Raw genomic sequence first — 23,388 nt, forward strand, 5'->3', positions numbered from 1 at the left:
ACAACAACAGCAGAGACTACTAGTCCTTCTACAATGTCTACCTCCATGGCAGAAGAAATGACAAGTTCAGGAGATGAAGGATCAGGTGTGACAGAGGAAATGCTGACGTTTTCGGGAGAACAAACGACACCTGTAGACGAAAGCCTGTCCATTCCAACCGTGACCACAGACACTGTCCAAACTGCAACACTACCCGATGAGGGATCAGCAATAACCGAGGAAATGATAACATCTTCAAGAGAAGTGACTTCAAGTGGTGCAACACCAGAAACAACAAGTCCAGTGACTGTCACCACTTTTGCACCAGACGACAAACAAACAGTGACTGAAGACTTCTCCGGCATAACTGAAGATATGTTTACAGCCTCAGGAGATGAAACGGGAAGCACAACAACTGCAGAGACTACTAGTCCTGCTACAATGTCTACCTCCCTGGCAGAAGAAATGACAAGTTCAGGAGATGAAGGATCAGGTGTGACAGAGGAAATGCTGACGTTTTCGGGAGAACAAACGACAGCTGTAGACGAAAGCCTGTCCATTCCAACCGTGACCACAGACACTGTCCAAACTGCAACACTACCCGATGAGGGATCAGCAATAACCGAGGAAATGATAACATCTTCAGGAGAAGAGACTTCAAGTGGTGCAACACCAGAAACAACAAGTCCAGAGACTGTCACCACTTTTGCACCAGACGACAAACAAACAGTGACTGAAGACTTCTCCGGCATAACTGAAGATATGTTTACAGCCTCAGGAGATGAAACGGGAAGCACAACAACAGCAGAGACTACTAGTCCTGCTACAATGTCTACATCTCAGGCAGAAGAAATGACAAGTTCAGGAGATGATGGATCAGGTGTGACAGAGGAAATGCTGACGTTTTCGGGAGAACAAACAACAGCTGTAGACGAAAGCCTGTCTATTCCAACCGTGACCACAGACACTGTCCAAACTGCAACACTACCCGATGAGGGATCAGCAATAACCGAGGAAATGATAACATCTTCAGGAGAAGAGACTTCAAGTGGTGCAACACCAGAAACAACAAGTCCAGTGACTGTCACCACTTTTGCACCAGACGACAAACAAACAGTGACTGAAGACTTCTCCGGCATAACTGAAGATATGTTTACAGCCTTAGGAGATGAAACGGGAAGCACAACAACAGCAGAGACTACTAGTCCTTCTACAATGTCTACCTCCATGGCAGAAGAAATGACAAGTTCAGGAGATGAAGGATCAGGTGTGACAGAGGAAATGCTGACGTTTTCGGGAGAACAAACGACAGCTGTAGACGAAAGCCTGTCCATTCCAACCGTGACCACAGACACTGTCCAAACTGCAACACTACCCGATGAGGGATCAGCAATAACCGAGGAAATGATAACATCTTCAAGAGAAGTGACTTCAAGTGGTGCAACACCAGAAACAACAAGTCCAGTGACTGTCACCACTTTTGCACCAGACGACAAACAAACAGTGACTGAAGACTTCTCCGGCATAACTGAAGATATGTTTACAGCCTCAGGAGATGAAACGGGAAGCACAACAACTGCAGAGACTACTAGTCCTGCTACAATGTCTACCTCCCTGGCAGAAGAAATGACAAGTTCAGGAGATGAAGGATCAGGTGTGACAGAGGAAATGCTGACGTTTTCGGGAGAACAAACGACAGCTGTAGACGAAAGCCTGTCCATTCCAACCGTGACCACAGACACTGTCCAAACTGCAACACTACCCGATGAGGGATCAGCAATAACCGAGGAAATGATAACATCTTCAGGAGAAGAGACTTCAAGTGGTGCAACACCAGAAACAACAAGTCCAGAGACTGTCACCACTTTTGCACCAGACGACAAACAAACAGTGACTGAAGACTTCTCCGGCATAACTGAAGATATGTTTACAGCCTCAGGAGATGAAACGGGAAGCACAACAACAGCAGAGACTACTAGTCCTGCTACAATGTCTACATCTCAGGCAGAAGAAATGACAAGTTCAGGAGATGATGGATCAGGTGTGACAGAGGAAATGCTGACGTTTTCGGGAGAACAAACAACAGCTGTAGACGAAAGCCTGTCTATTCCAACCGTGACCACAGACACTGTCCAAACTGCAACACTACCCGATGAGGGATCAGCAATAACCGAGGAAATGATAACATCTTCAGGAGAAGAGACTTCAAGTGGTGCAACACCAGAAACAACAAGTCCAGTGACTGTCACCACTTTTGCACCAGACGACAAACAAACAGTGACTGAAGACTTCTCCGGCATAACTGAAGATATGTTTACAGCCTCAGGAGATGAAACGGGAAGCACAACAACAGCAGAGACTACTAGTCCTGCTACAATGTCTACATCTCAGGCAGAAGAAATGACAAGTTCAGGAGATGAAGGATCAGGTGTGACAGAGGAAATGCTGACGTTTTCGGGAGAACAAACAACAGCTGTAGACGAAAGCCTGTCTATTCCAACCGTGACCACAGACACTGTCCAAACTGCAACACTACCCGATGAGGGATCAGCAATAACCGAGGAAATGATAACATCTTCAGGAGAAGAGACTTCAAGTGGTGCAACACCAGAAACAACAAGTCCAGTGACTGTCACCACTTTTGCACCAGAAGACAAACAAACAGTGACTGAAGACTTCTCCGGCATAACTGAAGATATGTTTACAGCCTCAGGAGATGAAACGGGAAGCACAACAACAGCAGAGACTACTAGTCCTGCTACAATGTCTACCTCTCAGGCAGAAGAAATGACAACTTCAGGAGATGAAGGATCAGGTGTGACAGAGGAAATGCTGACGTTTTCGGGAGAACAAACAACAGCTGTAGACGAAAGCCTGTCTATTCCATCCGTGACCACAGACACTGTCCCAACTGCAACACTACCCGATGAGGGATCAGCAATAACCGAGGAAATGATAACATCTTCAGGAGAAGAGACTTCAAGTGGTGCAACACCAGAAACAACAAGTCCAGTGACTGTCACCACTTTTGCACCAGAAGACAAACAAACAGTGACTGAAGACTTCTCCGGCATAACTGAAGATATGTTTACAGCCTCAGGAGATGAAACGGGAAGCACAACAACAGCAGAGACTACTAGTCCTGCTACAATGTCTACCTCCCTGGCAGAAGAAATGACAAGTTCAGGAGATGAAGGATCAGGTGTGACAGAGGAAATGCTGACGTTTTCGGGAGAACAAACAACAGCTGTAGACGAAAGCCTGTCTATTCCAACCGTGACCACAGACACTGTCCAAACTGCAACACTACCCGATGAGGGATCAGCAATAACCGAGGAAATGATAACATCTTCAGGAGAAGAGACTTCAAGTGGTGCAACACCAGAAACAACAAGTCCAGTGACTGTCACCACTTTTGCACCAGACGACAAACAAACAGTGACTGAAGACTTCTCCGGCATAACTGAAGATATGTTTACAGCCTTAGGAGATGAAACGGGAAGCACAACAACAGCAGAGACTACTAGTCCTTCTACAATGTCTACCTCCATGGCAGAAGAAATGACAAGTTCAGGAGATGAAGGATCAGGTGTGACAGAGGAAATGCTGACGTTTTCGGGAGAACAAACGACAGCTGTAGGCGAAAGCCTGTCCATTCCAACCGTGACCACAGACACTGTCCAAACTGCAACACTACCCGATGAGGGATCAGCAATAACCGAGGAAATGATAACATCTTCAGGAGAAGAGACTTCAAGTGGTGCAACACCAGAAACAACAAGTCCAGAGACTGTCACCACTTTTGCACCAGACGACAAACAAACAGTGACTGAAGACTTCTCCGGCATAACTGAAGATATGTTTACAGCCTCAGGAGATGAAACGGTAAGCACAACAACAGCAGAGACTACTAGTCCTGCTACAATGTCTACATCTCAGGCAGAAGAAATGACAAGTTCAGGAGATGATGGATCAGGTGTGACAGAGGAAATGCTGACGTTTTCGGGAGAACAAACAACAGCTGTAGACGAAAGCCTGTCTATTCCAACCGTGACCACAGACACTGTCCAAACTGCAACACTACCCGATGAGGGATCAGCAATAACCGAGGAAATGATAACATCTTCAGGAGAAGAGACTTCAAGTGGTGCAACACCAGAAACAACAAGTCCAGTGACTGTCACCACTTTTGCACCAGACGACAAACAAACAGTGACTGAAGACTTCTCCGGCATAACTGAAGATATGTTTACAGCCTCAGGAGATGAAACGGGAAGCACAACAACAGCAGAGACTACTAGTCCTGCTACAATGTCTACATCTCAGGCAGAAGAAATGACAAGTTCAGGAGATGAAGGATCAGGTGTGACAGAGGAAATGCTGACGTTTTCGGGAGAACAAACAACAGCTGTAGACGAAAGCCTGTCTATTCCAACCGTGACCACAGACACTGTCCAAACTGCAACACTACCCGATGAGGGATCAGCAATAACCGAGGAAATGATAACATCTTCAGGAGAAGAGACTTCAAGTGGTGCAACACCAGAAACAACAAGTCCAGTGACTGTCACCACTTTTGCACCAGAAGACAAACAAACAGTGACTGAAGACTTCTCCGGCATAACTGAAGATATGTTTACAGCCTCAGGAGATGAAACGGGAAGCACAACAACAGCAGAGACTACTAGTCCTGCTACAATGTCTACCTCTCAGGCAGAAGAAATGACAAGTTCAGGAGATGAAGGATCAGGTGTGACAGAGGAAATGCTGACGTTTTCGGGAGAACAAACAACAGCTGTAGACGAAAGCCTGTCTATTCCATCCGTGACCACAGACACTGTCCCAACTGCAACACTACCCGATGAGGGATCAGCAATAACCGAGGAAATGATAACATCTTCAGGAGAAGAGACTTCAAGTGGTGCAACACCAGAAACAACAAGTCCAGTGACTGTCACCACTTTTGCACCAGAAGACAAACAAACAGTGACTGAAGACTTCTCCGGCATAACTGAAGATATGTTTACAGCCTCAGGAGATGAAACGGGAAGCACAACAACAGCAGAGACTACTAGTCCTGCTACAATGTCTACCTCCCTGGCAGAAGAAATGACAAGTTCAGGAGATGAAGGATCAGGTGTGACAGAGGAAATGCTGACGTTTTCGGGAGAACAAACGACAGCTGTAGGCGAAAGCCTGTCCATTCCAACCGTGACCACAGACACTGTCCAAACTGCAACACTACCCGATGAGGGATCAGCAATAACCGAGGAAATGATAACATCTTCAGGAGAAGAGACTTCAAGTGGTGCAACACCAGAAACAACAAGTCCAGAGACTGTCACCACTTTTGCACCAGACGACAAACAAACAGTGACTGAAGACTTCTCCGGCATAACTGAAGATATGTTTACAGCCTCAGGAGATGAAACGGGAAGCACAACAACAGCAGAGACTACTAGTCCTGCTACAATGTCTACCTCCCTGGCAGAAGAAATGACAAGTTCAGGAGATGAAGGATCAGGTGTGACAGAGGAAATGCTGACGTTTTCGGGAGAACAAACGACAGCTGTAGGCGAAAGCCTGTCCATTCCAACCGTGACCACAGACACTGTCCAAACTGCAACACTACCCGATGAGGGATCAGCAATAACCGAGGAAATGATAACATCTTCAGGAGAAGAGACTTCAAGTGGTGCAACACCAGAAACAACAAGTCCAGAGACTGTCACCACTTTTGCACCAGACGACAAACAAACAGTGACTGAAGACTTCTCCGGCATAACTGAAGATATGTTTACAGCCTCAGGAGATGAAACGGTAAGCACAACAACAGCAGAGACTACTAGTCCTGCTACAATGTCTACATCTCAGGCAGAAGAAATGACAAGTTCAGGAGATGATGGATCAGGTGTGACAGAGGAAATGCTGACGTTTTCGGGAGAACAAACAACAGCTGTAGACGAAAGCCTGTCTATTCCAACCGTGACCACAGACACTGTCCAAACTGCAACACTACCCGATGAGGGATCAGCAATAACCGAGGAAATGATAACATCTTCAGGAGAAGAGACTTCAAGTGGTGCAACACCAGAAACAACAAGTCCAGTGACTGTCACCACTTTTGCACCAGACGACAAACAAACAGTGACTGAAGACTTCTCCGGCATAACTGAAGATATGTTTACAGCCTCAGGAGATGAAACGGGAAGCACAACAACAGCAGAGACTACTAGTCCTGCTACAATGTCTACATCTCAGGCAGAAGAAATGACAAGTTCAGGAGATGAAGGATCAGGTGTGACAGAGGAAATGCTGACGTTTTCGGGAGAACAAACAACAGCTGTAGACGAAAGCCTGTCTATTCCAACCGTGACCACAGACACTGTCCAAACTGCAACACTACCCGATGAGGGATCAGCAATAACCGAGGAAATGATAACATCTTCAGGAGAAGAGACTTCAAGTGGTGCAACACCAGAAACAACAAGTCCAGTGACTGTCACCACTTTTGCACCAGAAGACAAACAAACAGTGACTGAAGACTTCTCCGGCATAACTGAAGATATGTTTACAGCCTCAGGAGATGAAACGGGAAGCACAACAACAGCAGAGACTACTAGTCCTGCTACAATGTCTACCTCTCAGGCAGAAGAAATGACAAGTTCAGGAGATGAAGGATCAGGTGTGACAGAGGAAATGCTGACGTTTTCGGGAGAACAAACAACAGCTGTAGACGAAAGCCTGTCTATTCCATCCGTGACCACAGACACTGTCCCAACTGCAACACTACCCGATGAGGGATCAGCAATAACCGAGGAAATGATAACATCTTCAGGAGAAGAGACTTCAAGTGGTGCAACACCAGAAACAACAAGTCCAGTGACTGTCACCACTTTTGCACCAGAAGACAAACAAACAGTGACTGAAGACTTCTCCGGCATAACTGAAGATATGTTTACAGCCTCAGGAGATGAAACGGGAAGCACAACAACAGCAGAGACTACTAGTCCTGCTACAATGTCTACCTCCCTGGCAGAAGAAATGACAAGTTCAGGAGATGAAGGATCAGGTGTGACAGAGGAAATGCTGACGTTTTCGGGAGAACAAACGACAGCTGTAGACGAAAGCCTGTCTATTCCAACCGTGACCACAGACACTGTCCAAACTGCAACACTACCCGATGAGGGATCAGCAATAACCGAGGAAATGATAACATCTTCAGGAGAAGAGACTTCAAGTGGTGCAACACCAGAAACAACAAGTCCAGTGACTGTCACCACTTTTGCACCAGAAGACAAACAAACAGTGACTGAAGACTTCTCCGGCATAACTGAAGATATGTTTACAGCCTCAGGAGATGAAACGGGAAGCACAACAACAGCAGAGACTACTAGTCCTGCTACAATGTCTACCTCTCAGGCAGAAGAAATGACAAGTTCAGGAGATGAAGGATCAGGTGTGACAGAGGAAATGCTGACGTTTTCGGGAGAACAAACAACAGCTGTAGACGACAGCCTGTCTATTCCATCCGTGACCACAGACACTGTCCCAACTGCAACACTACCCGATGAGGGATCAGCAATAACCGAGGAAATGATAACATCTTCAGGAGAAGAGACTTCAAGTGGTGCAACACCAGACACAACAAGTCCAGTGACTGTCACCACTTTTGCACCAGAAGACAAACAAACAGTGACTGAAGACTTCTCCGGCATAACTGAAGATATGTTTACAGCCTCAGGAGATGAAACGGGAAGCACAACAACAGCAGAGACTACTAGTCCTGCTACAATGTCTACCTCCCTGGCAGAAGAAATGACAAGTTCAGGAGATGAAGGATCAGGTGTGACAGAGGAAATGCTGACGTTTTCGGGAGAACAAACGACAGCTGTAGACGAAAGCCTGTCTATTCCAACCGTGACCACAGACACTGTCCAAACTGCAACACTACCCGATGAGGGATCAGCAATAACCGAGGAAATGATAACATCTTCAGGAGAAGTGACTTCAAGTGGTGCAACACCAGAAACAACAAGTCCAGTGACTGTCACCACTTTTGCACCAGAAGACAAACAAACAGTGACTGAAGACTTCTCCGGCATAACTGAAGATATGTTTACAGCCTCAGGAGATGAAACGGTAAGCACAACAACAGCAGAGACTACTAGTCCTGCTACAATGTCTACATCTCAGGCAGAAGAAATGACAAGTTCAGGAGATGATGGATCAGGTGTGACAGAGGAAATGCTGACGTTTTCGGGAGAACAAACAACAGCTGTAGACGAAAGCCTGTCTATTCCAACCGTGACCACAGACACTGTCCAAACTGCAACACTACCCGATGAGGGATCAGCAATAACCGAGGAAATGATAACATCTTCAGGAGAAGAGACTTCAAGTGGTGCAACACCAGAAACAACAAGTCCAGTGACTGTCACCACTTTTGCACCAGACGACAAACAAACAGTGACTGAAGACTTCTCCGGCATAACTGAAGATATGTTTACAGCCTCAGGAGATGAAACGGGAAGCACAACAACAGCAGAGACTACTAGTCCTGCTACAATGTCTACATCTCAGGCAGAAGAAATGACAAGTTCAGGAGATGAAGGATCAAGTGTGACAGAGGAAATGCTGACGTTTTCGGGAGAACAAACAACAACTGTAGACGAAAGCCTGTCTATTCCAACCGTGACCACAGACACTGTCCCAACTGCAACACTACCCGATGAGGGATCAGCAATAACCGAGGAAATGATAACATCTTCAGGAGAAGAGACTTCAAGTGGTGCAACACCAGAAACAACAAGTCCAGTGACTGTCACCACTTTTGCACCAGAAGACAATCAAACAGTGACTGAAGACTTCTCCGGCATAACTGAAGATATGTTTACAGCCTCAGGAGATGAAACGGGAAGCACAACAACAGCAGAGACTACTAGTCCTGCTACAATGTCTACCTCCCTGGCAGAAGAAATGACAAGTTCAGGAGATGAAGGATCAGGTGTGACAGAGGAAATGCTGACGTTTTCGGGAGAACAAACGACAGCTGTAGACGAAAGCCTGTCCATTCCAACCGTGACCACAGACACTGTCCAAACTGCAACACTACCCGATGAGGGATCAGCAATAACCGAGGAAATGATAACATCTTCAGGAGAAGAGACTTCAAGTGGTGCAACACCAGAAACAACAAGTCCAGTGACTGTCACCACTTTTGCACCAGAAGACAAACAAACAGTGACTGAAGACTTCTCCGGCATAACTGAAGATATGTTTACAGCCTCAGGAGATGAAACGGGAAGCACAACAACAGCAGAGACTACTAGTCCTGCTACAATGTCTACCTCTCAGGCAGAAGAAATGACAAGTTCAGGAGATGAAGGATCAGGTGTGACAGAGGAAATGCTGACGTTTTCGGGAGAACAAACGACAGCTGTAGACGAAAGCCTGTACATTCCAACCGTGACCACAGACACTGTCCAAACTGCAACACTACCCGATGAGGGATCAGCAATAACCGAGGAAATGATAACATCTTCAGGAGAAGAGACTTCAAGTGGTGCAACACCAGAAACAACAAGTCCAGTGACTGTCACCACTTTTGCACCAGACGACAAACAAACAGTGACTGAAGACTTCTCCGGCATAACTGAAGATATGTTTACAGCCTCAGGAGATGAAACGGGAAGCACAACAACAGCAGAGACTACTAGTCCTGCTACAATGTCTACATCTCAGGCAGAAGAAATGACAAGTTCAGGAGATGATGGATCAGGTGTGACAGAGGAAATGCTGACGTTTTCGGGAGAACAAACAACAGCTGTAGACAAAAGCCTGTCTATTCCAACCGTGACCACAGACACTGTCCAAACTGCAACACTACCCGATGAGGGATCAGCAATAACCGAGGAAATGATAACATCTTCAGGAGAAGAGACTTCAAGTGGTGCAACACCAGAAACAACAAGTCCAGTGACTGTCACCACTTTTGCACCAGACGACAAACAAACAGTGACTGAAGACTTCTCCGGCATAACTGAAGATATGTTTACAGCCTCAGGAGATGAAACGGGAAGCACAACAACAGCAGAGACTACTAGTCCTGCTACAATGTCTACCTCTCAGGCAGAAGAAATGACAACTTCAGGAGATGAAGGATCAGGTGTGACAGAGGAAATGCTGACGTTTTCGGGAGAACAAACGACAGCTGTAGACGAAAGCCTGTCCATTCCAAACATGACCACAGACACTGTCCAAACTGCAACACTACCCGATGAGGGATCAGCAATAACCGAGGAAATGATAACATCTTCAGGAGAAGAGACTTCAAGTGGTGCAACACCAGAAACAACAAGTCCAGTGACTGTCACCACTTTTGCACCAGACGACAAACAAACAGTGACTGAAGACTTCTCCGGCATAACTGAAGATATGTTTACAGCCTCAGGAGATGAAACGGGAAGCACAACAACAGCAGAGACTACTAGTCCTGCTACAATGTCTACCTCCCTGGCAGAAGAAATGACAAGTTCAGGAGATGAAGGATCAGGTGTGACAGAGGAAATGCTGACGTTTTCGGGAAAACAAACAACAGCTGTAGACGAAAGCCTGTCTATTCCAACCGTGACCACAGACACTGTCCAAACTGCAACACTACCCGATGAGGGATCAGCAATAACCGAGGAAATGATAACATCTTCAGGAGAAGAGACTTCAAGTGGTGCAACACCAGAAACAACAAGTCCAGTGACTGTCACCACTTTTGCACCAGACGACAAACAAACAGTGACTGAAGACTTCTCCGGCATAACTGAAGATATGTTTACAGCCTCAGGAGATGAAACGGGAAGCACAACAACAGCAGAGACTACTAGTCCTTCTACAATGTCTACCTCTCAGGCAGAAGAAATGACAACTTCAGGAGATGAAGGATCAGGTGTGACAGAGGAAATGCTGACGTTTTCGGGAGAACAAACAACAGCTGTAGACGAAAGCCTGTCCATTCCAACCGTGAGCACAGACACTGTCCATACTGCAACACTACCCGATGAGGGATCGGCAATAACCGAGGAAATGATAACATCTTCAGGAGAAGAGACTTCAAGTGGTGCAACACCAGAAACAACAAGTCCAGTGACTGTCACCACTTTTGCACCAGACGACAAACAAACAGTGACTGAAGACTTCTCCGGCATAACTGAAGATATGTTTACAGCCTCAGGAGATGAAACGGGAAGCACAACAACAGCAGAGACTACTAGTCCTTCTACAATGTCTACCTCTCAGGCAGAAGAAATGACAACTTCAGGAGATGAAGGATCAGGTGTGACAGAGGAAATGCTGACGTTTTCGGGAGAACAAACAACAGCTGTAGACGAAAGCCTGTCCATTCCAACCGTGACCACAGACACTGTCCAAACTGCAACACTACCCGATGAGGGATCAGCAATAACCGAGGAAATGATAACATCTTCAGCAGAAGTGACTTCAAGTGGTGCAACACCAGAAACAACAAGTCCAGTGACTGTCACCACTTTTGCACCAGACGACAAACAAACAGTGACTGAAGACTTCTCCGGCATAACTGAAGATATGTTTACAGCCTCAGGAGATGAAACGGGAAGCACAACAACAGCAGAGACTACTAGTCCTTCTACAATGTCTACCTCTCAGGCAGAAGAAATGACAACTTCAGGAGATGAAGGATCAGGTGTGACAGAGGAAATGCTGACGTTTTCGGGAGAACAAACAACAGCTGTAGACGAAAGCCTGTCCATTCCAACCGTGAGCACAGACACTGTCCAAACTGCAACACTACCCGATGAGGGATCGGCAATAACCGAGGAAATGATAACATCTTCAGGAGAAGAGACTTCAAGTGGTGCAACACCAGAAACAACAAGTCCAGTGACTGTCACCACTTTTGCACCAGACGACAAACAAACAGTGACTGAAGACTTCTCCGGCATAACTGAAGATATGTTTACAGCCTCAGGAGATGAAACGGGAAGCACAACAACAGCAGAGACTACTAGTCCTTCTACAATGTCTACCTCTCAGGCAGAAGAAATGACAACTTCAGGAGATGAAGGATCAGGTGTGACAGAGGAAATGCTGACGTTTTCGGGAGAACAAACAACAGCTGTAGACGAAAGCCTGTCCATTCCAACCGTGACCACAGACACTGTCCAAACTGCAACACTACCCGATGAGGGATCAGCAATAACCGAGGAAATGATAACATCTTCAGCAGAAGTGACTTCAAGTGGTGCAACACCAGAAACAACAAGTCCAGTGACTGTCACCACTTTTGCACCAGACGACAAACAAACAGTGACTGAAGACTTCTCCGGCATAACTGAAGATATGTTTACAGCCTCAGGAGATGAAACGGGAAGCACAACAACAGCAGAGACTACTAGTCCTTCTACAATGTCTACCTCTCAGGCAGAAGAAATGACAACTTCAGGAGATGAAGGATCAGGTGTGACAGAGGAAATGCTGACGTTTTCGGGAGAACAAACAACAGCTGTAGACGAAAGCCTGTCTGTATCAACCGTGACCACAGACACTGTCCAAACTGCAACACTACCCGATGAGGGATCGGCAATAACCGAGGAAATGATAACATCTTCAGGAGAAGAGACTTCAAGTGGTGCAACACCAGAAACAACAAGTCCAGTGACTGTCACCACTTTTGCACCAGACGACAAACAAACAGTGACTGAAGACTTCTCCGGCATAACTGAAGATATGTTTACAGCCTCAGGAGATGAAACGGGAAGCACAACAACAGCAGAGACTACTAGTCCTGCTACAATGTCTACCTCTCAGGCAGAAGAAATGACAACTTCAGGAGATGAAGGATCAGGTGTGACAGAGGAAATGCTGACGTTTTCGGGAGAACAAACGACAGCTGTAGACGAAAGCCTGTCCATTCCAAACGTGACCACAGACACTGTCCAAACTGCAACACTACCCGATGAGGGATCAGCAATAACCGAGGAAATGATAACATCTTCAGGAGAAGAGACTTCAAGTGGTGCAACACCAGAAACAACAAGTCCAGTGACTGTCACCACTTTTGCACCAGACGACAAACAAACAGTGACTGAAGACTTCTCCGGCATAACTGAAGATATGTTTACAGCCTCAGGAGATGAAACGGGAAGCACAACAACAGCAGAGACTACTAGTCCTGCTACAATGTCTACCTCCCTGGCAGAAGAAATGACAAGTTCAGGAGATGAAGGATCAGGTGTGACAGAGGAAATGCTGACGTTTTCGGGAAAACAAACAACAGCTGTAGACGAAAGCCTGTCTATTCCAACCGTGACCACAGACACTGTCCAAACTGCAACACTACCCGATGAGGGATCAGCAATAACCGAGGAAATGATAACATCTTCAGGAGAAGAGACTTCAAGTGGTGCAACACCAGAAACAACAAGTCCAGTGACTGTCACCACTTTTGCACCAGACGACAAACAAACAGTGACTGAAGACTTCTCCGGCATAACTGAAGATATGTTTACAGCCTCAGGAGATGAAACGGGAAGCACAACAACAGCAGAGACTACTAGTCCTTCTACAATGTCTACATCTCAGGCAGAAGAAATGACAAGTTCAGGAGATGAAGGATCAGGTGTGACAGAGGAAATGCTGACGTTTTCGGGAGAACAAACAACAGCTGTAGACGAAAGCCTGTCCATTCCAACCGTGACCACAGACACTGTCCAAACTGCAACACTACCCGATGAGGGATCGGCAATAACCGAGGAAATGATAACATCTTCAGGAGAAGAGACTTCAAGTGGTGCAACACCAGAAACAACAAGTCCAGTGACTGTCACCACTTTTGCACCAGACGACAAACAAACAGTGACTGAAGACTTCTCCGGCATAACTGAAGATATGTTTACAGCCTCAGGAGATGAAACGGGAAGCACAACAACAGCAGAGACTACTAGTCCTTCTACAATGTCTACCTCCATGGCAGAAGAAATGACAAGTTCAGGAGATGAAGGATCAGGTGTGACAGAGGAAATGCTGACGTTTTCGGGAGAACAAACAACAGCTGTAGACGAAAGCCTGTCCATTCCAACCGTGACCACAGACACTGTCCAAACTGCAACACTACCCGATGAGGGATCAGCAATAACCGAGGAAATGATAACATCTTCAGGAGAAGTGACTTCAAGTGGTGCAACACCAGAAACAACAAGTCCAGTGACTGTCACCACTTTTGCACCAGACGACAAACAAACAGTGACTGAAGACTTCTCTGGCATAACTGAAGATATGTTTACAGCCTCAGGAGATGAAACGGGAAGCACAACAACAGCAGAGACTACTAGTCCTGCTACAATGTCTACCTCCCTGGCAGAAGAAATGACAAGTTCAGGAGATGAAGGATCAGGTGTGACAGAGGAAATGCTGACGTTTTTGGGAAAACAAACAACAGCTGTAGACGAAAGCCTGTCTATTCCAACCGTGACCACAGACACTGTCCAAACTGCAACACTACCCGATGAGGGATCAGCAATAACCGAGGAAATGATAACATCTTCAGGAGAAGAGACTTCAAGTGGTGCAACACCAGAAACAACAAGTCCAGTGACTGTCACCACTTTTGCACCAGACGACAAACAAACAGTGACTGAAGACTTCTCCGGCATAACTGAAGATATGTTTACAGCCTCAGGAGATGAAACGGGAAGCACAACAACAGCAGAGACTACTAGTCCTTCTACAATGTCTACACCTCAGGCAGAAGAAATGACAACTTCAGGAGATGAAGGATCAGGTGTGACAGAGGAAATGCTGACGTTTTCGGGAGAACAAACAACAGCTGTAGACGAAAGCCTGTCCATTCCAACCGTGACCACAGACACTGTCCAAACTGCAACACTACCCGATGAGGGATCGGCAATAACCGAGGAAATGATAACATCTTCAGGAGAAGAGACTTCAAGTGGTGCAACACCAGAAACAACAAGTCCAGTGACTGTCACCACTTTTGCACCAGACGACAAACAAACAGTGACTGAAGACTTCTCCGGCATAACTGAAGATATGTTTACAGCCTCAGGAGATGAAACGGGAAGCACAACAACAGCAGAGACTACTAGTCCTTCTACAATGTCTACCTCCATGGCAGAAGAAATGACAAGTTCAGGAGATGAAGGATCAGGTGTGACAGAGGAAATGCTGACGTTTTCGGGAGAACAAACAACAGCTGTAGACGAAAGCCTGTCTATTCCAACCGTGACCACAGACACTGTCCAAACTGCAACACTACCCGATGAGGGATCAGCAATAACCGAGGAAATGATAACATCTTCAGGAGAAGTGACTTCAAGTGGTGCAACACCAGAAACAACAAGTCCAGTGACTGTCACCACTTTTGCACCAGACGACAAACAAACAGTGACTGAAGACTTCTCCGGCATAACTGAAGATATGTTTACAGCCTCAGGAGATGAAACGGGAAGCACAACAACAGCAGAGACTACTAGTCCTGCTACAATGTCTACCTCTCAGGCAGGAGAAATGACAACTTCAGGAGATGAAGGATCAGGTGTGACAGAGGAAATGCTGACGTTTTCGGGAGAACAAACAACAGCTGTAGACGAAAGCCTGTCCATTCCAACCGTGACCACAGACACTGTCCAAACTGCAACACTACCCGATGAGGGATCAGCAATAACCGAGGAAATGATAACATCTTCAGGAGAAGAGACTTCAAGTGGTGCAACACCAGAAACAACAAGTCCAGTGACTGTCACCACTTTTGCACCAGACGACAAACAAACAGTGACTGAAGACTTCTCTGGCATAACTGAAGATATGTTTACAGCCTCAGGAGATGAAACGGGAAGCACAACAACAGCAGAGACTACTAGTCCTGCTACAATGTCTACCTCTCAGGCAGAAGAAATGACAAGTTCAGGAGATGAAGGATCAGGTGTGACAGAGGAAATGCTGACGTTTTCGGGAGAACAAACGACAGCTGTAGACGAAAGCCAGTTTATTCCAATCGTGACCACAGACACTGTCCAAACTGCAACACTACCCGATGAGGGATCAGCAATAACCGAGGAAATGATAACATCTTCAGGAGAAGAGACTTCAAGTGGTGCAACACCAGAAACAACAAGTCCAGTGACTGTCACCACTTTTGCACCAGACGACAAACAAACAGTGACTGAAGACTTCTCCGGCATAACTGAAGATATGTTTACAGCCTCAGGAGATGAAACGGGAAGCACAACAACAGCAGAGACTACTAGTCCTGCTACAATGTCTACCTCTCAGGCAGAAGAAATGACAACTTCAGGAGATGAAGGATCAGGTGTGACAGAGGAAATGCTGACGTTTTCGGGAAAACAAACAACAGCTGTAGACGAAAGCCTGTCTATTCCAACCGTGACCACAGACACTGTCCAAACTGCAACACTACCCGATGAGGGATCAGCAATAACCGAGGAAATGATAACATCTTCAGGAGAAGAGACTTCAAGTGGTGCAACACCAGAAACAACAAGTCCAGTGACTGTCACCACTTTTGCACCAGACGACAAACAAACAGTGACTCAAGACTTCTCCGGCATAACTGAAGATATGTTTACAGCCTCAGGAGATGAAACGGGAAGCACAACAACAGCAGAGACTACTAGTCCTGCTACAATGTCTACCTCCCTGGCAGAAGAAATGACAAGTTCAGGAGATGATGGATCAGGTGTGACAGAGGAAATGCTGACGTTTTCGGGAGAACAAACGACAGCTGTAGACGAAAGCCTGTCCATTCCAACCGTGACCACAGACACTGTCCAAACTGCAACACTACCCGATGAGGGATCAGCAATAACCGAGGAAATGATAACATCTTCAGGAGAAGTGACTTCAAGTGGTGCAACACAAGAAACAACAAGTCCAGTGACTGTCACCACTTTTGCACCAGACAACAAACAAACAGTGACTGAAGACTTCTCCGGCATAACTGAAGATATGTTTACAGCCTCAGGAGATGAAACGGGAAGCACAACAACAGCAGAGACTACTAGTCCTGCTACAATGTCTACCTCCCTGGCAGAAGAAATGACAAGTTCAGGAGATGATGGATCAGGTGTGACAGAGGAAATGCTGACGTTTTCGGGAGAACAAACGACAGCTGTAGACGAAAGCCTGTCCATTCCAACCGTGACCACAGACACTGTCCCAACTGCAACACTACCCGATGAGGGATCAGCAATAACCGAGGAAATGATAACATCTTCAGGAGAAGTGACTTCAAGTGGTGCAACACAAGAAACAACAAGTCCAGTGACTGTCACCACTTTTGCACCAGACGACAAACAAACAGTGACTGAAGACTTCTCCGGCATAACTGAAGATATGTTTACAGCCTCAGGAGATGAAACGGGAAGCACAACAACAGCAGAGACTACTAGTCCTGCTTCAATGTCTACATCTCAGGCAGAAGAAATGACAAGTTCAGGAGATGATGGATCAGGTGTGACAGAGGAAATGCTGACGTTTTCGGGAGAACAAACAACAGCTGTAGACGAAAGCCTGTCTATTCCAACCGTGACCACAGACACTGTCCAAACTGCAACACTACCCGATGAGGGATCAGCAATAACCGAGGAAATGATAACATCTTCAGGAGAAGAGACTTCAAGTGGTGCAACACCAGAAACAACAAGTCCAGTGACTGTCACCACTTTTGCACCAGACGACAAACAAACAGTGACTCAAGACTTCTCCGGCATAACTGAAGATATGTTTACAGCCTCAGGAGATGAAACGGGAAGCACAACAACAGCAGAGACTACTAGTCCTGCTACTATGTCTACCTCTCAGGCAGAAGAAATGACAACTTCAGGAGATGAAGGATCAGGTGTGACAGAGGAAATGCTGACGTTTTCGGGAGAACAAACGACAGCTGTAGACGAAAGCCTGTCCATTCCAACCGTGACCACAGACACTGTCCCAACTGCAACACTACCCGATGAGGGATCAGCAATAACCGAGGAAATGATAACATCTTCAGGAGAAGTGACTTCAAGTGGTGCAACACAAGAAACAACAAGTCCAGTGACTGTCACCACTTTTGCACCAGACGACAAACAAACAGTGACTGAAGACTTCTCCGGCATAACTGAAGATATGTTTACAGCCTCAGGAGATGAAACGGGAAGCACAACAACAGCAGAGACTACTAGTCCTGCTACAATGTCTACATCTCAGGCAGAAGAAATGACAACTTCAGGAGATGATGGATCAGGTGTGACAGAGGAAATGCTGACGTTTTCGGGAGAACAAACAACAGCTGTAGACGAAAGCCTGTCTATTCCAACCGTGACCACAGACACTGTCCAAACTGCAACGCTACCCGATGAGGGATCAGCAATAACCGAGGAAATGATAACATCTTCAGGAGAAGAGACTTCAAGTGGTGCAACACCAGAAACAACAAGTCCAGTGAATGTCACCACTTTTGCACCAGACGACAAACAAACAGTGACTGAAGACTTCTCCGGCATAACTGAAGATATGTTTACAGCCTTAGGAGATGAAACGGGAAGCACAACAACAGCAGAGACTACTAGTCCTTCTACAATGTCTACCTCCCTGGCAGAAGAAATGACAAGTTCAGGAGATGAAGGATCAGGTGTGACAGAGGAAATGCTGACGTTTTCGGGAGAACAAACGACAGCTGTAGACGAAAGCCTGTCCATTCCAACCGTGACCACAGACACTGTCCAAACTGCAACACTACCCGATGAGGGATCAGCAATAACCGAGGAAATGATAACATCTTCAGGAGAAGTGACTTCAAGTGGTGCAACACAAGAAACAACAAGTCCAGTGACTGTCACCACTTTTGCACCAGACAACAAACAAACAGTGACTGAAGACTTCTCCGGCATAACTGAAGATATGTTTACAGCCTCAGGAGATGAAACGGGAAGCACAACAACAGCAGAGACTACTAGTCCTGCTACAATGTCTACCTCTCAGGCAGAAGAAATGACAACTTCAGGAGATGAAGGATCAGGTGTGACAGAGGAAATGCTGACGTTTTCGGGAGAACAAACGACAGCTGTAGACGAAAGCCTGTCCATTCCAACCGTGACCACAGACACTGTCCCAACTGCAACACTACCCGATGAGGGATCAGCAATAACCGAGGAAATGATAACATCTTCAGGAGAAGTGACTTCAAGTGGTGCAACACAAGAAACAACAAGTCCAGTGACTGTCACCACTTTTGCACCAGACGACAAACAAACAGTGACTGAAGACTTCTCCGGCATAACTGAAGATATGTTTACAGCCTCAGGAGATGAAACGGGAAGCACAACAACAGCAGAGACTACTAGTCCTGCTACAATGTCTACATCTCAGGCAGAAGAAATGACAACTTCAGGAGATGATGGATCAGGTGTGACAGAGGAAATGCTGACGTTTTCGGGAGAACAAACAACAGCTGTAGACGAAAGCCTGTCTATTCCAACCGTGACCACAGACACTGTCCAAACTGCAACGCTACCCGATGAGGGATCAGCAATAACCGAGGAAATGATAACATCTTCAGGAGAAGAGACTTCAAGTGGTGCAACACCAGAAACAACAAGTCCAGTGACTGTCACCACTTTTGCACCAGACGACAAACAAACAGTGACTGAAGACTTCTCCGGCATAACTGAAGATATGTTTACAGCCTTAGGAGATGAAACGGGAAGCACAACAACAGCAGAGACTTTTAGTCCTTCTACAATGTCTACCTCCCTGGCAGAAGAAATGACAAGTTCAGGAGATGAAGGATCAGGTGTGACAGAGGAAATGCTGACGTTTTTGGGAGAACAAACGACAGCTGTAGACGAAAGCCTGTCCATTCCAACCGTGACCACAGACACTGTCCAAACTGCAACACTACCCGATGAGGGATCAGCAATAACCGAGGAAATGATAACATCTTCAGGAGAAGAGACTTCAAGTGGTGCAACACCAGAAACAACAAGTCCAGTGACTGTCACCACTTTTGCGCCAGACGACAAACAAACAGTGACTGAAGACTTCTCCGGCATAACTGAAGATATGTTTACAGCCTCAGGAGATGAAACGGGAAGCACAACAACAGCAGAGACTACTAGTCCTGCTACAATGTCTACCTCTCAGGCAGAAGAAATGACAACTTCAGGAGATGAAGGATCAGGTGTGACAGAGGAAATGCTGACGTTTTCGGGAGAACAAACAACAGCTGTAGACGAAAGCCTGTCTATTCCAACCGTGACCACAGACACTGTCCAAACTGCAACGCTACCCGATGAGGGATCAGCAATAACCGAGGAAATGATAACATCTTCAGGAGAAGAGACTTCAAGTGGTGCAACACCAGAAACAACAAGTCCAGTGACTGTCACCACTTTTGCACTAGACGACAAACAAACAGTGACTGAAGACTTCTCCGGCATAACTGAAGATATGTTTACAGCCTCAGGAGATGAAACGGGAAGCACAACAACAGCAGAGACTACTAGTCCTTCTACAATGTCTACCTCTCAGGCAGAAGAAATGACAACTTCAGGAGATGAAGGATCAGGTGTGACAGAGGAAATGCTGACGTTTTCGGGAGAACAAACAACAGCTGTAGACGAAAGCCTGTCCATTCCAACCGTGACCACAGACACTGTCCAAACTGCAACACTACCCGATGAGGGATCAGCAATAACCGAGGAAATGATAACATCTTCAGGAGAAGAGACTTCAAGTGGTGCAACACCAGAAACAACAAGTCCAGTGACTGTCACCACTTTTGCACCAGACGACAAACAAACAGTGACTGAAGACTTCTCTGGCATAACTGAAGATATGTTTACAGCCTCAGGAGATGAAACGGGAAGCACAACAACAGCAGAGACTACTAGTCCTGCTACAATGTCTACCTCTCAGGCAGAAGAAATGACAACTTCAGGAGATGAAGGATCAGGTGTGACAGAGGAAATGCTGACGTTTTCGGGAGAACAAACGACAGCTGTAGACGAAAGCCAGTTTATTCCAATCGTGACCACAGACACTGTCCAAACTGCAACACTACCCGATGAGGGATCAGCAATAACCGAGGAAATGATAACATCTTCAGGAGAAGAGACTTCAAGTGGTGCAACACCAGAAACAACAAGTCCAGTGACTGTCACCACTTTTGCACTAGACGACAAACAAACAGTGACTGAAGACTTCTCCGGCATAACTGAAGATATGTTTACAGCCTCAGGAGATGAAACGGGAAGCACAACAACAGCAGAGACTACTAGTCCTGCTACAATGTCTACCTCTCAGGCAGAAGAAATGACAACTTCAGGAGATGAAGGATCAGGTGTGACAGAGGAAATGCTGACGTTTTCGGGAAAACAAACAACAGCTGTAGACGAAAGCCTGTCTATTCCAACCGTGACCACAGACACTGTCCAAACTGCAACACTACCCGATGAGGGATCAGCAATAACCGAGGAAATGATAACATCTTCAGGAGAAGAGACTTCAAGTGGTGCAACACCAGAAACAACAAGTCCAGTGACTGTCACCACTTTTGCACCAGACGACAAACAAACAGTGACTGAAGACTTCTCCGGCATAACTAAAGATATGTTTACAGCCTCAGGAGATGAAACGGGAAGCACAACAACAGCAGAGACTACTAGTCCTGCTACAATGTCTACCTCCCTGGCAGAAGAAATGACAAGTTCAGGAGATGATGGATCAGGTGTGACAGAGGAAATGCTGACGTTTTCGGGAGAACAAACGACAGCTGTAGACGAAAGCCTGTCCATTCCAACCGTGACCACAGACACTGTCTCAACTGCAACACTACCCGATGAGGGATCAGCCATAACCGAGGAAATGATAACATCTTCAGGAGAAGTGACTTCAAGTGGTGCAACACAAGAAACAACAAGTCCAGTGACTGTCACCACTTTTGCACCAGACGACAAACAAACAGTGACTCAAGACTTCTCCGGCATAACTGAAGATATGTTTACAGCCTCAGGAGATGAAACGGGAAGCACAACAACAGCAGAGACTACTAGTCCTGCTACAATGTCTACATCTCAGGCAGAAGAAATGACAAGTTCAGGAGATGATGGATCAGGTGTGACAGAGGAAATGCTGACGTTTTCGGGAGAACAAACAACAGCTGTAGACGAAAGCCTGTCTATTCCAACCGTGACCACAGACACTGTCCAAACTGCAACACTACCCGATGAGGGATCAGCAATAACCGAGGAAATGATAACATCTTCAGGAGAAGAGACTTCAAGTGGTGCAACACCAGAAACAACAAGTCCAGTGACTGTCACCACTTTTGCACCAGACGACAAACAAACAGTGACTCAAGACTTCTCCGGCATAACTGAAGATATGTTTACAGCCTCAGGAGATGAAACGGGAAGCACAACAACAGCAGAGACTACTAGTCCTGCTACTATGTCTACCTCTCAGGCAGAAGAAATGACAACTTCAGGAGATGAAGGATCAGGTGTGACAGAGGAAATGCTGACGTTTTCGGGAGAACAAACGACAGCTGTAGACGAAAGCCTGTCCATTCCAACCGTGACCACAGACACTGTCCCAACTGCAACACTACCCGATGAGGGATCAGCAATAACCGAGGAAATGATAACATCTTCAGGAGAAGTGACTTCAAGTGGTGCAACACAAGAAACAACAAGTCCAGTGACTGTCACCACTTTTGCACCAGACGACAAACAAACAGTGACTGAAGACTTCTCCGGCATAACTGAAGATATGTTTACAGCCTCAGGAGATGAAACGGGAAGCACAACAACAGCAGAGACTACTAGTCCTGCTACAATGTCTACATCTCAGGCAGAAGAAATGACAAGTTCAGGAGATGATGGATCAGGTGTGACAGAGGAAATGCTGACGTTTTCGGGAGAACAAACAACAGCTGTAGACGAAAGCCTGTCTATTCCAACCGTGACCACAGACACTGTCCAAACTGCAACACTACCCGATGAGGGATCAGCAATAACCGAGGAAATGATAACATCTTCAGGAGAAGAGACTTCAAGTGGTGCAACACCAGAAACAACAAGTCCAGTGACTGTCACCACTTTTGCACCAGACGACAAACAAACAGTGACTGAAGACTTCTCCGGCATAACTGAAGATATGTTTACAGCCTCAGGAGATGAAACGGGAAGCACAACAACAGCAGAGACTACTAGTCCTGCTACAATGTCTACATCTCAGGCAGAAGAAATGACAAGTTCAGGAGATGATGGATCAGGTGTGACAGAGGAAATGCTGACGTTTTCGGGAGAACAAACAACAGCTGTAGACGAAAGCCTGTCTATTCCAACCGTAACCACA

At 46.3% G+C, this 23,388-nt stretch overlaps 1 protein-coding gene across 1 annotated transcript in view; it reads left to right on the forward strand.

Annotated features, from left to right (window-relative positions):
- LOC139461573 (serine-rich adhesin for platelets-like) overlaps positions 1-23,388 on the forward strand; it is a 51,442-nt gene that overhangs the window by 15,237 nt on the left and 12,817 nt on the right. Inside the window, exons 20-52 of the mRNA XM_071243051.1 lie at positions 4-85; positions 365-519; positions 1,165-1,224; positions 1,984-2,020; positions 2,300-2,454; positions 2,602-2,841; positions 3,487-3,568; positions 4,235-4,342; positions 5,009-5,700; positions 6,241-6,277; positions 6,944-7,051; positions 7,718-7,825; positions 8,753-8,986; positions 9,653-9,807; positions 10,840-10,995; positions 11,227-11,295; positions 11,659-11,769; positions 12,199-12,253; positions 12,368-12,402; positions 13,936-13,995; positions 14,293-14,451; positions 15,097-15,156; positions 15,916-15,952; positions 16,619-16,726; positions 17,006-17,113; positions 17,780-17,934; positions 18,580-18,639; positions 19,012-19,048; positions 19,715-19,822; positions 20,876-20,983; positions 21,650-21,757; positions 22,037-22,144; positions 22,424-22,531. Of these exons, the coding sequence (XP_071099152.1) occupies positions 4-85; positions 365-519; positions 1,165-1,224; positions 1,984-2,020; positions 2,300-2,454; positions 2,602-2,841; positions 3,487-3,568; positions 4,235-4,342; positions 5,009-5,700; positions 6,241-6,277; positions 6,944-7,051; positions 7,718-7,825; positions 8,753-8,986; positions 9,653-9,807; positions 10,840-10,995; positions 11,227-11,295; positions 11,659-11,769; positions 12,199-12,253; positions 12,368-12,402; positions 13,936-13,995; positions 14,293-14,451; positions 15,097-15,156; positions 15,916-15,952; positions 16,619-16,726; positions 17,006-17,113; positions 17,780-17,934; positions 18,580-18,639; positions 19,012-19,048; positions 19,715-19,822; positions 20,876-20,983; positions 21,650-21,757; positions 22,037-22,144; positions 22,424-22,531 (4,003 nt within the window). The remainder of the gene's footprint in view (positions 1-3; positions 86-364; positions 520-1,164; positions 1,225-1,983; positions 2,021-2,299; positions 2,455-2,601; positions 2,842-3,486; positions 3,569-4,234; positions 4,343-5,008; positions 5,701-6,240; positions 6,278-6,943; positions 7,052-7,717; positions 7,826-8,752; positions 8,987-9,652; positions 9,808-10,839; positions 10,996-11,226; positions 11,296-11,658; positions 11,770-12,198; positions 12,254-12,367; positions 12,403-13,935; positions 13,996-14,292; positions 14,452-15,096; positions 15,157-15,915; positions 15,953-16,618; positions 16,727-17,005; positions 17,114-17,779; positions 17,935-18,579; positions 18,640-19,011; positions 19,049-19,714; positions 19,823-20,875; positions 20,984-21,649; positions 21,758-22,036; positions 22,145-22,423; positions 22,532-23,388) is intronic.

This window comes from Haliotis cracherodii, unplaced genomic scaffold (assembly GCF_022045235.1).
Source record: "Haliotis cracherodii isolate W230 unplaced genomic scaffold, xgHalCrac1.p SCAF_15, whole genome shotgun sequence".
In the NCBI taxonomy this organism is placed as follows: Eukaryota; Metazoa; Mollusca; class Gastropoda; order Lepetellida; family Haliotidae; genus Haliotis; species Haliotis cracherodii.